We start from the raw sequence: 17375 nt of genomic DNA on the forward strand, positions 1-17375 counted from the left end.
ATTCTTTTGTTCTACTTTTCTTTTTTATAAATTTATAAAAAAAAAATTTGGCATAACCATGTTTAGAACTGTCTTACACCTCCTGAATTGGACATGGTTTAGCCTCTATTTCTTTTTCCAATCTTATTTGTGTATTCATTAGTATTTGTGAATCAATATATGTTATATTGGATATTCTTGCGTTTACAATGAAAATAATCTGTTTCTTTTATGACATTAATGGATTCAACTGCATATCTCGTAACTATTTTGGTTTTGGAGGCCAACACAAAAGAGATGAGCTCAGGACTTGTATTAGGTGGCTCACGTGAAGGCTGTGCATGTGTCCTGGAACCCACTATAAAATGAGGTAAAAAGCCTAATAATTAAAACACAAGAAGTAATTAATTAAGCAGAATATTGATCAATACGTGATGGCAGCTCGCAATTCCCTGATCTCTCTCAGCTGCTCGCAAGCTGCACTGCTTCTCCTGTTGATAGCACTTGGGGCGCAAACCTACTTGGGTGAGTCGCAGGGCTGCTCAAGCCAGCTGAACACCCTGAATGTGTGCGCACCATTTGTGTTGCCTGGTTCCCAAAACAACCCAAGTAGTGATTGTTGCAATGCGCTCCAGTCGGTGAACAATGACTGCCTCTGCAACACTCTCGCCATCGCTGCCCGCCTTCCATCCCAGTGCCATCTCCCACCTCTCAATTGCGCCAACTGGTAATTAATTGCATTAATATTACTTCTTTAAATCTATCATATGTATATATTAAACTGGTTAACTTGTGTTCTTTTTGTAATTGCAGATACAAAAATGTACGTAGGACGAAATTGAGCAAAGAACAATACATATGTTAACGCCATTAAGGTGTAATATTAATTGTTCCTTTCAAATTTACGTTTCTATGTATCCCGATCTGCTGCCAAGCAGAAGCTTCATGGTATGAAATAAAACAAAACGGTACTTCTCCTTCTGCTTTTGGAGGGGACATATGCTTAATTGACGTATCAACTTTATAATATTAGCATTTATGTATAGTTAATTAGCAAGCTAATATATTCTATTATAGCAGTAATTTACATGCATGCGTTAAGGTTGACTGAAAATAATATAATCAAAGCAATTTCAGCTTTGGGGCAGTGGGAATTTATTACGTACTTCACATGGGGTATCATAATCATATTGACCACCATATGTTAAATTTCTATATAATCCCCGATATTCAACTCCATATCCATTTATATTTTACATTGCACGTCAAGAAATTAACTAAATAAATAACTCGTTCAACTTGTCATTATTATATGCAATGCAAGTCCTTTCATGTATTAAAATTTCCTTTTCTTGATTGGGTTTTTGTTTAATTATATATAGTTATATACATATAAACATATAAAATTTAAATAAAATATAATATAATCTAAATCATAAGGAAAAAAAATTATATATGAAATTCTGAAGGTTCTTTTCAATTCATATTATTTGAAAATTTAAATTTAAACCAACTTTAATTGTATTATTACCATTAATTTAAAGAAAAATTATTTTAATAAAAGGAATTATTTGATTGAAAACTGAGAAAAAGTGGAAAATACAACACTAGATCCAAAGAATTTTTTATTTAATTATATTTTATTCATATTTTTTTTATAGATAAGGTTATAAGAATGTTCATTGAGATTTTGGTTTTGGCAGTCAAAATGAGGAGGGAAAAAGCATCCTGGATTTTGCTATGGCATACGATCTAATACTAGTAAATACCTACTATATAAAAAGAAAGTCACATTTAGTGACTTTCAAAAGTGGGCAACATAGAAGCTAAATCGACTTCCTCTTAACCAGGAAAACAAATAGAGCTCTATGCAAGGATTGCAAAGTCATTCCAGGAGAGGTTTTAACAAGTTAACAACGGCTGGTAGTCTTGGACATCAAGTTTAGAAACAATTCAAGTAAGGTCAAAAGAAATAGTGTAGCTCGAACAAAGTGGTGGGAGTTCAAAGGAGTAAAGCAAGTGGAGTTCAAAGGAGTAAAGCAAGTAGAGTTCAAAAATAAGCTTCTCGAGTCCGAAGTATGGAAGCTGGATATGGAGGCCAATGATATGTGGATACAGATGGCATCAAAGATTAGAGAAGTAGCTAGAAAAGTAGTTGGAGAGTCTAAAGGACATGGACTACCCTCAAAAGAGATATGGTGGTGGAATGAGGAAGTACAAAAGACAGTGAAGAGAAAAAGGGAATGGTATAAGAAATTACCTAAATGTGATAATAATGAGGCATATGAACAGTACAAGATAGCAAAGAAAGAGGCAAAAAAGGCAGTTACTCAAGCAAGAGCACAAGCCTTTGAAAAGTTATATGAGAAACTTGGAACTAAAGAAGGGGAGAAAGATATTTATAGATTAGCAAGGAGGAGAGAAAGGAAATGTCAAGATCTCAATCAAGTTATGAGCATTAAGGATAAAGAAAGAAAAGTGTTGGTGAAAGATGAGGACATTAAAGAAAGATGGAGAAATTATTTTAATGATCTCTTTAATAATAGTTAAAATGGTAATAGCGTGAATATAAATTATAGAACAATATAAAAGAATGTGAATTATACCAGAAGGATTAGATCTTCAGAAGTAAAGGAAGCACTTAAGAGAATGAAAGTGGGTAAAGCCTATGGACCCGATGAAATACCAATTGAAGTGTGGAAGTATTTGGGAGATATGAGAGTGGCATGGTTAACTAAATTATTTAATAAGATTCTAAACTCAAAGAAAATGCCTGATGAATGGAGGAAGAGTATTTTAGTACCTATTTTTAAAAATAAGGGAGACATACAGAGTTGCTCAAACTATAGGAGAATTAAACTCATGAGCCATACTATGAAGTTGTGGGAGAGAGTTGTGCAGCATCGACTACGTCATGATACTTGTATCTCTCTTAATCAATTTGGTTTCATGCCCGGTTGTTCAACTATGGAAGCGATCTTTCTCATTAGAAGCTTGATAGAGAAATATAGAGATGTGAAGAAAGATCTACACATGGTTTTTATTGATTTGGAGAAGGCTTATGATAGTGTTCCAAGAGAGGTCTTATGGAATGTATTAGAACAAAAGAGGGTAACTATTAGGTACATACAAGTATTGAAAGATATGTATGAAGGAGCAACTACTATTGTACGAGATTTTCCGATCTCAATTGGATTACACCAAGGATCAGCCATAAGCCCTTACCTTTTTACATTAGTTTTAAATGAACTGACGAAACATATACAAGAGAGTATTCCTTGGTGCATGATGTTTACGGATGATATTGTTCTGATAGATGAGACACGAGAAGGAGTCAATAGAAAGCTAGAACTTTGGAGAATTACTCTAGAGTTAAAGGGTTTTAAGTTAAGTAGAACGAAGACAGAATACATGCATTGCAAGTTCAGTGAAAGCCAAATTGGTGATAGGGAATGAGTTAGTTTGCATGGAGTAGTACTGTACCAAAGTAATCACTTTAAATATCTAGGCTCAGTCCTTCAAGTAGATGGGGGATGTGAGGAGGATATTAGTCATAGGATTAAAGTCGGATGGTTGAAGTAGAGACATGCCATGGGAGTTTTATGTGATCGTAAGATTCCCAATAAATTGAAAGGAAAATTTTACCGTACAGCCATACGACCGACTATGTTATATGGTAGTGAGTGTTGTTGCACTGAAAGGGTCGTATTCATCTAAGATAAGAGTTGCAGATATGAGAATGTTAAGGTGGATGAGTGGCCATACTAGACTAGATAAAGTCCGTAATGAGAGTATTAGAGAAAAGGTAGGAGTGGTGCCAATTGAAGATAAGTTGAGAGAAGGTAGATTGAGGTGGTTTGGTCATGTGAAGTGTAGACATACGAAGGCTCCAGTTAGACAAGTAGAGCACATTAGGTTAGAAGATAGAAAAAAAAAAAGGGATAGATCTAAATTAACTTGGAGGAGAATAGTACAACGAAACCTAAAAGTATTACATATTTCTGAGGATTTAACCCAAAATCGTTCAGAGTGGAGAAAGCGAATCCATATAGACGATCCCAAATTTTTGGGATAAAGGCTTAGTTGAGTTGAGTTGAGTTATATTTTATTCGTATTTTTTTATTTAGTTATTGCTGATTGATGAAGGAAAAAAAAAACCATCGAAAAAAACAAAGGGAAATAGAAGAAAATTTTCTGTGAACTGCAACGACGTCGCAGTACTTTACCGTAACTCGAGAAACATCCCCCGTATTTTTTAGAATCATACTTATCCCCCATTTAAGTTTTTTGTTGGGTTTAGCTTTGCGGTCCGTCTTTGTAATGGAATCGCCTGTCACCAACAAATTCCGATCGCTGTAACACCGGATTTCGAATTCTCAATCCACCACTACCCGAACGGGCTTCACCCACAAGCTCCTGTTACCTTCCTTTCTCTTTATCTCCCTCACAGACAAATTCTCTGTCGATGATTTGAAGGTTTGAGCTGCAACCCTAGCATCAAGGTATACACACGCACACTCACACACCCACACACTCTCTCTCTCCGTTTCCTTTGGCTGTTCCAGCTTATACAAATGTAGTTTATTGTACTCTGATTTTTTGAATTTAGATTTTTCGAATTAACCAGAGAACTAAATGAAATGCATGCTTGGCTTTAGAGAAATGCTAACTATTGACTGTAAACACAATGTCCAATTTGAGCTATAAAGACCATTTTTAAGTCCGCGATGTCAATTCAGTGAGCTGTTTCTGGTGGAGTTTTATGGTTCTTCGTGGATTTTCCACTGTTGCTTTAACTGGCCGATTTCTTTTTAACAAAAAGAACACATCAATTTTAGAGACTCACTTTTCCAATTGTATAATGCAGTAGGGCTTTAACAATAGCCTAGACTGTAAATAAAAAAAATTGAATAAAACTAAGTAAAAGGATGGGATAAATTTTAAATGGCGAATGAGATATTTTGGTCAAGGCTTGGTGGGAATATAAATTTTATTTGCTATCTTGGATTCCATAACCAAGGACTGCAAAGAATTTGTGTATGTAAGTGATGGTTCGAGATGAATTTACTGCTGCTTATGTGTTTAAAAGACAGCTGGATGCTGTTTAGTCTGGCCCTTCATCTTATTTGGTTGATTCCTTCTGGACATAAGAGCAGCATAAACTTACCTATCTAAATGAGGTTTCTTAATTTTATGAGTTCAAATCACCACTTTTTTTTTTTTTCCATATGCTTATTCTATTTTTTTACTATATTCCTTGTCATGAAGTTTATCACAGTTTTTCATTTTTTTTCTTTTTATCCTTTGATGTGATGTTTTACTGGTGTCTTTCTCTTTGAGTGAAGGTAAATGAGTAGGGATGAGGATGACTTGGTTAGCCCTCATGATGAGGACATGGATGTAGGACTCCAAACATCAGATAGGTTAGACTTAAATCTGGATCAGGACTGTCACAATCCAAATGTGGCTCAGGTTACTGGAGCTCAATGCAGTCTCTCCTCCAAAGGTGATTCCATTACAAATGGGGTGCTAAAAATTGGTACAGAGTTTGAATCAGACGAACATGCTTATAGTTTTTACAGCAAGTATGCTAGATTGGTAGGTTTCAGTGTTCGAAAGGATTGGGTAAATAGGAGTAAGGTGCATGGTCTAGTGGTGTCTAGAAAGTTTACTTGCTCTAAGGAAGGTTATCGACGGAAAGACAAGAGAGATGCTAATGTGAAGAAGCACAGAAAGGAAACCAGAACTGGTTGCTTGGCACACTTGATCATCACTCGTCAACCTGATGGTAAATACCGGGTTACACATTTTGAAGCGGAACACAACCATGACAGTATAAACCCAAATAATGTTCAAACATTACCATTTCAGAAGGAATTATGTGTTACCGAAGCTGCAGAAGCTGACTTGCCAAGTAATTTGGGGGCAGAGTCAAATTCCGCCTTTGAATTAATGAACAGAAGATTTGAAGTAGGTGAGTCTCTTGATTATATAGCCATGGATTTTGATAATTACCTACAATCTGAAAGAGTTAGAGATATGAAAAGGGGGGAGGCAGGACGCTTACTGCGTTATTTTCAGAGGCTGCACTTTGAAAGCCCAACATTCTTTCATGCGATACAGGTTGATATAGATGACAAAATAAGCAACATTTTTTGGGCTGATGATACGATGGTAGTGGATTACGACCATTTTGGTGATGTTATTTGTTTGGACACAACTTACCGAACAAATAAAGATATTCAGCCATTTGTACAGTTTATAGGAGTGAATCATCACAATCAAGCTGTAACTTTTGCTGCTGCACTTTTATTTGATGACACTGTTGAATCGCTCAAGTGGCTATTTAGAACCTTTCTAGAGGCAATGTCTGGAAAGAAGCCAAAAGTTATTCTCACTGATCAAGATGCAGCAATTGTTGAAGCAATTAAATCTGTCTTGCCAGAAACAAGCCATCGTATCTGTGTTTGGCAGATGTGCCAGAATGCTCTTAATCACCTTAGCCATGCATTGAAGGATACTGAATCTTTTTCCAGTGATTTTAGAAGTTGTATCTATGATCTCAATGATGAGGAGGATTTCATTCATGCCTGGGAGGCTTTGCTGGATAAATATAGTCTTCAGCAAAATGAGTGGCTAAGATGGATGTTTAGAGAAAGAGAGAAATGGGCCATCGTATATGGCATGAACACATTTTTTCTTGATGCCAGAGGCTGTCATGTGGCTGAAGATTTACATAGGAACTTGAGAAGTAACTTAAGCTCTGATCAAGATGCACTTCAGTTTTTCAAGGTTTTTGAGAGGATGGTGGATGAGCAACGCTTCAAAGAATTACAAGCTAATGATGAGATGACTAGATGCATGCCAAGGTTAATGGGGAATGTAGTTTTGCTAAAGCATGCAAGTGACATGTACACGCCAAAGGCATTTGAAATATTTCAGAAAGAATATGAGAAGTGTTTAAATTTTGTTGTTAGCCAGTGCAGTGAGAGTAGCCTTTTTCTTGAGTACAAAGTGAATACATTTGGGCGAAGTCGAGAATATACTGTCACATTCAATCCTTCAGATGATACAGTCATTTGCAGTTGTAGGAAATTTGAAAATGTTGGATTTCTGTGTGGCCATGCTCTGAAAGTACTTGATCAGAAGAATATAAAGGTGCTTCCCTCCAAATATATCCTGAAGAGATGGACAAAAGATGCGAGGATTGGCTATGTGAGAGAGAGCAAAGAGTTCATTGCACAAGAAAACCCCAAGTTGGTTGCTGGTAGCCGGTACAAAGCTTTGTGCCGCAGAATGCTTAAAATATCAGCTAGAGCCACTGAATCAGAGGAAGCATTTCAGTTTGCTTCAAGACAACTTGATCAAATGATTGAAGCAGTGGAGAAAATCTTGACAATAAAACATGAGGAGGCTCATGGTATTGCCTCAAGCAGCACTGCTGCAAATGTCTCTGAAAGTGGGAATGCAGAGATTTTCTTGGATAAGAGAACAGTTGAGGATCAGGATGAGGACAACAGAGTAGCGGGAATAGAAGACAACGATGGTGCTGTCCCTGAGAGGCACCAACTGAAATATATGAAAGAAAAAAGCTCTAAGAAACATGGATTTCCAAGTGCACTACCACCTGCACCAGATACGGATACCTTTGTTTCAAGTCCTCAACAAGCATGTGTTTCAACAGAAGCCCTAACATCAAATCCTCTTCTGCAGGTGATTCTCAGCTTACCTTCTATGACAGTTATTCTTGTTTAATCTATTGTCTTTTATTTCTTAGATTTTTTACTCAAAAATCAAAATTGTCCAATACTTCCACTTAAATTATACAGGGTTTGTATATTTTTGAGTCTAACCAGGAGGTTATGTACCACCAGCAGAATCCAGTCATAAGCCATCAAGATAATCCCAATCTATATCAACCATCAAACTTTTACTCTGACCAGCATGACTCATCTCGGCAAACTCCATTACTTCAGGTATGTTTGATTGATAAATTCATTGTCATGGATTGAACCTTTAGTCTCTAGCACACAGCCACATATGGGGTCCTATACAAAACAAAGTTCGGTCGGGATAGGTGATCGAATTGAACTTGTTTCTTGTGCTGATTATTCTGCTTCTTTTTTTTTTTTCCTTTGTAGGCAATGGATCTTGATCTCCAACATCCACAACCTTCTTCATTCATGTTATATGATCTTAGATATAGAGCTTCAGACACATCTTTCCTTGGATCAAAGTAAAGATGAAGAATATGGCATGACATTATTTCTCCCTCCACAAATGAAATTTTGCAGCTGTACAGTCTGGAGTGTTCCATTTTTTTTAATCTAACAAATGGGTTTTATAGCCTTCCTTTTCTTCCACTCCTATATTGCTCAATAGAATACCTTCTTTTCTCACAAAAGTATATTTTTCACATGTTACGTTTTATTTGGTTAATTTTCATTGGTCGTCTCTCAACTTTGATGGTTGTTTCACTTCTGTCCCTTAACTTCACTTTATTACTAAAAAATATCCCTAAATTTTAATTTTGATTCAAAAAAGTCCCCTTAACTTGAAATAGTAGGTTTTCAAGTTAAAAAGAAAATTACTCTTTTACCCTTTTTCTCTCCCTTTTCTTCTCTCTTACATTCGTTGAACACCTGCTTGGCTGACCTACTGACCAAAAGTGGGGATATCTAGAGATCGGAGGGTCTAAGGTGGAGTGGGTAGAAGGAGAGGGAGTGGGTGAGACAACAGTGGTGGTGGTTAGCAAAAATGGTGGCTATGTTGGTGGTGGTGGTTGGGGGGGAGGGGGAGTGAAGGGGTTGTAACATTGTGGAGAGAAGCGAACTTGGGGGCGTTTGAGCCTTTGAGGTATTGTTGTTTGCAAGGGGAAAAAGTAAACATGGAAAGTGAACAAGATTAGATTTGCAGGGTGCATACTGCATAGTTAGAGTACTTTCATGCCCTTGGATTTGTCACCATTTTGTGGAAATGCAATTTAACCTTGTGTGATGCTAAGACAAATACTGGGACTAAAATTGTCTCCAGCTCTTCCCCCTTTTTTTTTTTTTTCCTTTTATTTTTCTTATTTCTTTATGGGTTGACCCTTATATATGCTCTACACTTCTTGATTTACTAAGGCAAAAATTTCTTAGTTCTTCCTTTTCTTCTTAATGATCAAATTCCATTACGTGTTTCCAGATCCCTATTACGAAAATTGATTTCACCACTCACGAGTATGCGCAGCGAAGGAATGAAACTTTCACAGCAGGCATGTGCTTTTTTCTTGGTTTTACTAGTGAGCAGCAAGTATTGGGAATTCTTTTTGGTTTCCTTGCTCTTATGTTTCTCTCGGAATTTATTACAGCAAAGGAAAAGAAAAAGGGTGTAAGAATAACTTTCCCAAGTGCAAAGAAACCATTGAATCCTAAAAGGAACAAAAAAAATCTGGGCTGACGAATGTGAAAGAAAAGAAAAAGAAAGGAGAGGGGAAAGAAAAGGGCGAAGAAATGGGTAAAAGGATTTTTTTTAAATTTAAAAATTTGTTATTACTAGTTAAAAAGATTTTTTTGAAATAAAAATTAAAGTTTAAAAATTTTTTAATATCAAATTAAAATTAAAAAATAAAAATAAGTATTGTTGATAAAATTGCCCTTTTATTCTATTCTACAGTTAATTAAGTTTTGCTAATTGTTTGATGTTGTTACGCTACGCTTTGCCATCATGTTTTTACCATATGGAAATCACAGTTATTAGGCACTCAAACGTTACATACACATGAAAATTCAAATTTAGACAGCTTTTAGAAAGTGTTATTTTTCTATTAAATCTATCATTGGCCTTGCAAACTTTCTAACATAAAATCATGCAATAGAGACAGTCGAGGATCCACGTCCACGTAAACAACTAGTGAAAGTGCAACAAAATTTGAAATTTTCATATACTCTAGTCTATCTGAATGCAGCAGTATTTAGCGGTAACTTCTAGGCGTAAAACCACAGCGACATGCCATGGTAAAGAAACAGTCTATTGTTAACAGTGAAAATGAAGCAGAAAAAATTATGATTTTCATTTTTTTTTATTTTATCAAAATTTAAACATGTTAAATAGTAATAAGTAATATATATTTAAAAACAAATAAAATTTCTTTCAATAAATTTTATATTTTTTTATGGAATCAATAAATTTTACTTTAATAATATTAAAATCGATAGAACGGGTCAAAAATTTGTCGTGGAGTTTGGGGCTGGGTGTGGGTTTTTGCAGGGTAATTTGCCATGCAGAAAGACAAGCGCGTACTTTACAAAGTCCATACACGCGCGTCTAACTAATCCCCCTAATTTCTGACTGACTTAATCCAAGGCAGAACTCTTCTTAAAGCTTCCTCCTCTCACTCCCCGAGTTCTCTATTCTCGCTCTTTTAGCCACTCTCTCCCGGTAATGTCTTCCACTAATCAAATTTTTTAAACTATGAAACATGGGATTTTTCCGGCGACTTTTTGGCATCAAAAAAGCTGGTCCCTCACCACCGGCCAAGGCGAAGAGAAGGTGGAGCTTTTCTAGATCTTCCAATACGATTCCGTCTCAGTTCAATAAGTGTGAAGCTTTATCGGGTGCGTATGATGATAATTTGGATGCGAACAAGCACGCTATAGCTGTGGCAGCAGCCACTGCGGCTGTTGCCGAGGCGGCACTCGCGGCTGCTCAAGCAGCAGCAGAGGTTGTGAGATTGACTAGTGTTAGCGGCAGTGGTGGAAGAAGTACTAGCTCAGGTCACGTCATTGGAAGTCATCGCCGGCGGGAAGAGGAACTTGCTGCTATCAAGATACAGTCAGAGTTTCGTGGTTATCTGGTTAGTGTTTCTGTTCAACTCTTTCTTCTTTATTCCATAAATAGCCCTTTGAATGAGAGGGCGATTGTGTGGATTTGGACATTCGGTGGTTTTGATCGGATGCTTTTTTGTCATTCAATCAGCCCATGGGCTGCTGGAAACATTGGGCAGTGAAAATAAAGTGATATTTGAAATCTTGCTAATTGAAATTGGAAATTAATCATTCTTTTGAAAAAAAAAAAAGGCCTTTTGAAATTCCATTGTAAATTTAGATTTGGCATCATCCTGATTTATTTGGTCCGTAACAATAACTAAAATTCCTTTCTTTGAACTGATTTTTCATTTTGATAAACGAGTTGTGGTGGTCCAAACTGAAAGAAACAGAAGAAAACAGTTCAAAGGCCAATAAATAAGCGCCGATACAAGTAGTTCTGGTGATCTCAGCATCACTTGAGGGCTGGAAGAAAAGCGATTGTTAGCTTCAGCCATATGAGCTAGTTATGAGAAAAATCATAAATGTCGTTTATTTCAAAGTTTTTTTTATCTCACACGTGCCATGTCCTCACACGTACATATTTTGCGTGCGTTATCATCTGCGACGTTTTTGTGACATTACCACGACACCAAACTCACGCGCTATTTTTCTATATATATATATATATATATATATATAAATTATTTATTTTTTCTAGCTAACCACAAGACAAGGAGACCACTGATGGGACTTGAAATTGTAGTATTTGTTGACTTGACTGTAATCGAATGGAGTTTATGCAGCACTAGCATGTGAAAATATCGGGATGTGTTTGACCGTTTTCAGAGTCTTCAGTCTTGTACTTAATTATTTGTTTTTTATTAGTTAATAACTTTCTTTTTGGAAATGTATCATTATGAATCATCAAAATGGGCCGTGAGATCACGATTGTCCGTACATGCCAGTTTTTCGTATGATGCGGCATGGACTACATACAGAGGTGGATTGGCCAAGTTCTTAGATGAGTTGGTTAGGTCTCTTTTATTCAAAAAGTAATCACTACTACAACTAAGCAGGTTTTTTTTTCCCCCAATTTTTGTTTTGTACTATGCAGGTGGCTTTGGAATTCTAGGCCTAGATGTTTCTTGGGAAGCTGTCTTTTTAACATTTTCACTGAAAAATGTTAGCTTTTTGTTCATTTCATTTAATTTTACAATTTTCATTAGTCAGTAATGAACCAATAATAATCTAATGGTCATAATGGAACTTTCTTCCCATAGTAAAATAAATCAAGCCAGCTGAACTGTACAAGACAAATACAAAGCTTTTTTCCTATGAATTTCAGATTTCATGTGTCCAAAGGGAAAATGATTTTGCATATGACTTTATTTTTCAATTCAGTCCTGCTTTCCCACCCCAAGTCCTCTCCTTTCTCTCCCTTTTTTTTCATATATATATATATATATATATATTTGATGTGTTCTGACACAACACCTCTTTTAATAAGTGCATGGCTCCCACTATTCAAAATTTCCTGTTAATCTGGCCCCAATCATACTAAAGTCATGGATTATGGAGCCAAAGCACTTCGGGGACTTAAAACAATTCCACTGTCATCCGTTTTTCCATTGAAGAGGTACTTAGCAGCCAAATACCAGTACCAGGACTTTCTTCTTTTCCTTTGGGAATCTCTGTATACACTTCAAAAGAAGGGCTTCTTAATTGGTGTCCATATGGATGAAAAAATCAAGACCATAATTTTTTTTTTCCATTTTTTTTGTATGGGATATTAATAAGGATCAATAGCATCTTGTTATTAGTAACATTTTAGACTGGCTTGCTGCAGGTTACGCGTGTATGTAAATCCATGTGATTGGTTTTGGACTATTTTGATTAATCAGGGCTTTTTTTTTTTTTTTTTTTTTTTAGGCAAGAAGAGCACTAAGAGCATTGAAAGCGTTAGTAAAGCTTCAAGCATTAGTTAGAGGCCACATTGTGAGAAAGCAAACAGCAGATATGCTTAGGCGAATGCAAACGTTGGTGACAGTGCAGGCTCGAGCTCGTGCTAGCCGCACCCATGTATCAGAATCATGGCATTCTCCGGGCAAGTCTTCTCAGTCACAGCATACCGTAAGACACCCGTCTTCTTCTTCCTTTTTTTTTTTTTTGGTCTAGTTTGATGGTAGATCTTTAAGTGGCTTCTATTAGATTGTGCCCTGTGAAGTTGGCTCTTCAAATATTTTCTTTCACCCCGAACAATTCTTGATATACATGCATATTAATTAATTAGTTAATTACAAACATACAAATTTAAAGCATATACTGCACTGAAAAAAAAAATACAAGATTTTACACTATTCAACTATAAAATGTACTCATAAACAAAACAAGAGCAAAAGTTTAAATATGGTGAAAAAAAGCTAGTTATAAATATTATCTTATAAACCCCATAATTGCAGAAAGTGAAATTTATAATATTTATACGAATTCATATTACAGGTAACACAAAATATATCATTTGGATATTGCACACTTTTTGAATCAGGAGCTCAATAGAAAAATATTTAAAATACAAAGTTACATCATAATAATATTTTATTTGCAGGAGAAAAGTGGCAAGTCCACTTAGTTGAAAGGAACTTAGTATCTTTGCCTGGGAAAAGTGAAAATATCTAAAGTTGAGGAGTATCAGCTTGGTGAAAGTGCCTTTCTTCATGGTTGTTTTTAATTTTTATTAAAGCAATTGCAGCTGCATTTTAGTGGACTGGTAATTTTATTTAGTTTTAATCATTATTGTCTTAAATGATGGTTAAACTGGTAGACTAGTGGTCTGTAATTGTCCTTGTGAATAGTGAATTAAAGAGATAGATTAAGATAAGCCTATGAAGATATCATGTCAATTTGCCTTTCAGGTATCTGAAATTGCCTTTGAAATTATTATATCGGTCAGTCATGGTAGATATTTTATTTTTCCCTTTTTTATTTCTTTCACTCGGTATCTTATTGAGCATAGCCAAGGTGAACCATCAAATGCATGTCGAGTCTTGAAAGTAGTAAAGGCATTGAAATTTTATGATTGGTGGAATTTACCAATTGCAAGTGCTTAATAGTTTATACCTGTTCAGCCAAACTCCTGATTTTGTTGGGCCAAATCATAATTTAACTTTAGTGGAAATTTCAAGCTGATACAATTTTCGATCTTTATGTGCATTTAGGTTATACACTTCTTTTATTTGTATTTACTTGCAGGTTCTTGCACGTCCTCATAAGGATCGTGTACTTCATGATTATGGTGCTAAATTTGATGGGCCCTCCATCCTTAAGGTACTTTTTAATTGATTCTGTAGAACCTTGATATTTCTACACGTACAGAGTTACTTCTAATCTCCATTTTCTAGTTTTTTGTAAGTAAGAAGAGGGGGGGAGGGAAGGGACGAGCTACAGGTAGTCTTTAAAATATACTTTATTAAAGAAAAAAAAAATTAATCTTCAAACAACCAGAAGAGGCTTTTCAAGTGAGCTCCTCATGCTGTTTATGGGAAATTATGAATCACTGTTCTAAGATTATACAATGTGGCACACATTCGAAGTTGTTCTTTTGTCCTACCTTTTTCACTGAGAAATAAGAAATTTTAGTTTTTTTTTTTTTTTTAATTAAGAATTCTATATCTTAGAGCTTATGAGTAACAATCCCAATGCCGTCGCTATATTATATTCCCATTCTTTAGGGAATTCTAATTGCATTCGCATTTCAATACATGCAGAGATGTGGTTCAAATTCAAACCTGAGAGAGATCATTCACCTAGATGAAGCAAACCTCGGTTCAAATTGGTTAGATTGTTGGATGGAGGAAAGCTTTCAGAACAACCATGGAAACATTCCAATGAGAAATCGACATGCTGATGATGAAAAGAGCGACAAAATCCTTGAAGTGGATACTTGGAAGCCCCACATGAAATCCCAACAAAGTATCAGAACCTTGCAGGCCTCACGGCATGTTTTGGCTTCAGATCATAACAATAAGAGCTTTGCAACATTCGACTTGCCATCTACCTTACCAACAAAAGCAACATATCAAATGCCAACTGTCTCTTCAGGAGAAGTTTTATCATTGAAATCTCTTAATTTCCCCCTCGGAAAAGATGAAACGGTTTTGAGGAATGTAGAGAACAACCCCCATGTGTTTTCCCCATCATCTAGACCTGGAAGTAGCGGTAGAAGAGGTCCTTTTACACCCACAAGGAGCGAGTACTCATGGGGCTTCTTTAATGGGTACTCAGGTTACCCAAACTACATGGCTAACACAGAATCCTTTCGGGCTAAGGTTAGATCACAAAGTGCCCCAAAGCAGAGGCTAGAGTTTGAAAAATATGGTTCGGATAAAAGATCTGTCCAGGGGTTTCATGATGGAGACACTATTTCAGAAAGAAGCTTTGCTCAACAGGCCAACTTCAGGAACAGAGCTTATCCAGCATCTGGGCGCTTGAATAGACAAGGGGGTACCAATGCAAGGTGACAATTGCTTGTTTCTTAATAATTTTCTTTACCTTTTCCCTGTTTTTTCTACTTCTTTTTCCCCCATGTGTGGCAGAATGCAATTGTTGTAATTAATTAACCATGTTCTCACAAACTTTGTCTTTAACAGAATTATTATTGGTGTTTCAAATGGATGTAGTTTTCCAAAATTTAGATTGTACCTTGATTTATTACAGTTGTGCTTATTGTTTCTTAATGTTAAATTTTCAAACAACTTAGCCGTTGTGGTTACTAGCATACTTGCTTCGAATTCAAAACACCATTAGTAACAGCAACTTTTTGAACTTGTGTGTATGAGAAGAATTTAAACGTGTTTAGCTTAGCATGGAGTCATTACCACCTCAAATTCAATTGTTGAAGCAGCGATACTTCCAAGCCATGTCATTTTCAGCAGAACAGCTGCACAAACTTCTACAAACCATTCTTTCATTGTCACGACAGTTTATATCTGATGTCTGGCTGTTGTAGTCATAATGATAGATAATTTCTCCTCTTCAGGTTAAGAGAGGAACTAGCGTTACGTAAACTGAGTACTTATTTGATCTATGTAAATCGGATGGTATCCTATTCTATTCTGTGGTCGTCGTGAGTTTCATATAAAAAAACGAAATAGTATCTCTATATTTATCCCCATGTGCATTCATAAATGTTAAGACAAAGTTTCTAGTTTGATATGTGGTGAATGGCCCAATTTGTCCTACCAGAGATTTGTCTGATATCGCTACATACCAAATGAACGGAGAAATGCAATGTACTATTTACCATATCTGTCAAATGTAACCTAGGATACCCACAAGAAGCCAATGAATCACACAGTTGAAGAATGTTTATGATATGAAATAAATTATGATGGTGACATTGAAAAAGTAAATCATTTAAGTTTTTGTCTTTGCTCACAAGAAAATGATAAGCGATTGCATCGCGTTAAAGCAAATCTTGAAAGAATGGATAGCATGTCCTGAACCTGAAGTGCATGTTTTAGCATTACCACTGCCTCGATCCTGTGAGATTTTTAAACCTTCCATTCCCTTTTGGCGTTAGGAAATGACAAACAAATGCATGCTTTATAGGGATTCATCATTGCAATAAATGACTGCCATTAGAACATGTTCTTCTGCTTGGTTCTGTATTTTGAGCTCAAGAAGCAAATAGAATTGATCATCCATAGAAGCTTAGTATTTAGGAATGGATCTAACATTTTATACATATGAAACTAATTCCCTTTTTCTTACAAATTAGACAAGCTTCTTAAATACACCCTCCTCATTTCTTCCGCAGATCCAAAGGATAATTAGAGAAATACTAAACATATATTATGCAAGAAACTTCTATAGCAAAAATCTCTTATTTTCCCCTTCAGAAAGAGGGGAGCAAAGTCTGTCTTATTTTCTAATTTGGTTAACAATGTTACTTGACAGACTTCTTATTCAATCTCTAATTCATATTCTACCAACCTCTTCCTCTAGAATCAAACTCAATGAAAGCTGCATTACATAAACAGCATTAGAATGCATGAAAAGATAATGAAGCTAGTTAACAAGTTTAATAACTGCTTTCGATGTTTAAATTATGCCAAATTCAGTTTTTAGTAAAATACCAAGCAGCTGAATCACTGTGATGGGCTGGGACAGAGAGAGAGAGAGAGAGAGATTGATTTACGAGTTGCAATCTGTATTAGTACAAACAACGAGGCCCAGATTTGCTTTCACAAAACCCCGGCAAAGTAGCAATAGCAGTGCCCAATGGATTATAGGCACAAGGCAGGCCCATAAAGCATCTACAAACGGACCTCTTATTATCTCCCGGGTTCTGCCATCGCATCACAGCATGGCTAACCCGGAAGTGGGTCTGGTAAACCATAGATGATGTGGAGCAAGCTGAGATAAGCCCTATCACAGGGGTGCACCCCCCCGTCTGCCACAACTATGGCAGCCCATGAGAGCAACATCAGCAGTCCTATCTTCATTCTCTGGAACTTAATTCCGGTGACCTTCTACTATATTGGTTCAACGATTGTACAGTTGAATCATAGAAATAGTTGGTTGGGATGCAACGACGAACTTGTGCTT

At 36.1% G+C, this 17375-nt stretch overlaps 3 protein-coding genes across 6 annotated transcripts; all 3 read left to right on the top strand.

Moving 5' to 3' along the window:
* The first annotated feature begins 413 nt into the window (after positions 1-413).
* On the top strand, positions 414-710 carry LOC110658368 (stamen-specific protein FIL1). The gene has a single exon (XM_021815942.2). The coding sequence runs from the start codon at positions 414-416 to the stop codon at positions 708-710; it is 297 nt and encodes a 98-aa protein (XP_021671634.1).
* A 3527-nt stretch (positions 711-4237) lies between these two features.
* On the top strand, positions 4238-9126 carry LOC110658409 (protein FAR1-RELATED SEQUENCE 5). Of its 4 annotated transcripts, none has more exons than XM_021816000.2 (4): positions 4238-4481; positions 5325-7692; positions 7836-7955; positions 8121-9126. In XM_021816000.2, the coding sequence occupies exons 2-4, from the start codon at positions 5329-5331 to the stop codon at positions 8217-8219; spliced, it is 2583 nt and encodes an 860-aa protein (XP_021671692.1). In that variant the 5' UTR covers positions 4238-4481; positions 5325-5328; the 3' UTR covers positions 8220-9126. The 4 variants fall into 4 exon arrangements, with proteins under 4 accessions (XP_021671692.1, XP_021671693.1, XP_021671695.1 ...); XM_021816001.2 differs by having other exon boundaries at positions 7854-7955; XM_021816003.2 differs by having other exon boundaries at positions 7857-7955.
* Positions 9127-10336: 1210 nt separating this feature from the next.
* Positions 10337-15455, top strand: LOC110658407 (protein IQ-DOMAIN 23). The gene is made up of 4 exons (XM_021815997.2): positions 10337-10816; positions 12699-12899; positions 14019-14093; positions 14534-15455. Exons 1-4 carry the CDS (start codon positions 10442-10444, stop codon positions 15284-15286), a joined length of 1404 nt encoding a protein of 467 aa, XP_021671689.2. The 5' UTR covers positions 10337-10441; the 3' UTR covers positions 15287-15455.
* The last annotated feature ends 1920 nt before the right edge of the window (positions 15456-17375 follow it).

This window comes from Hevea brasiliensis, chromosome 13 (genome assembly GCF_030052815.1).
Source record: "Hevea brasiliensis isolate MT/VB/25A 57/8 chromosome 13, ASM3005281v1, whole genome shotgun sequence".
In the NCBI taxonomy this organism is placed as follows: domain Eukaryota; kingdom Viridiplantae; phylum Streptophyta; class Magnoliopsida; order Malpighiales; family Euphorbiaceae; genus Hevea; species Hevea brasiliensis.

What these genes read in the sequence shown, in the direction of transcription:
- LOC110658368 (XM_021815942.2), top strand. Translation starts at nt 414, where the DNA reads ATGGCAGCTCGCAATTCCCTGATCTCTCTCAGCTGCTCGCAAGCTGCA.
- LOC110658409 (XM_021815998.2), top strand. Translation starts at nt 5,329, where the DNA reads ATGAGTAGGGATGAGGATGACTTGGTTAGCCCTCATGATGAGGACATG. An exon ending in CATCAAATCCTCTTCTGCAG is followed by an intron (nt 7,693 to 7,808) that starts GTGATTCTCAGC and finishes TAAATTATACAG; the next exon opens with GGTTTGTATATTTTTGAGTC. An exon ending in GGCAAACTCCATTACTTCAG is followed by an intron (nt 7,956 to 8,120) that starts GTATGTTTGATT and finishes TTTCCTTTGTAG; the next exon opens with GCAATGGATCTTGATCTCCA.
- LOC110658407 (XM_021815997.2), top strand. Translation starts at nt 10,442, where the DNA reads ATGGGATTTTTCCGGCGACTTTTTGGCATCAAAAAAGCTGGTCCCTCA. An exon ending in CAGAGTTTCGTGGTTATCTG is followed by an intron (nt 10,817 to 12,698) that starts GTTAGTGTTTCT and finishes TTTTTTTTTTAG; the next exon opens with GCAAGAAGAGCACTAAGAGC. An exon ending in CTTCTCAGTCACAGCATACC is followed by an intron (nt 12,900 to 14,018) that starts GTAAGACACCCG and finishes ATTTACTTGCAG; the next exon opens with GTTCTTGCACGTCCTCATAA.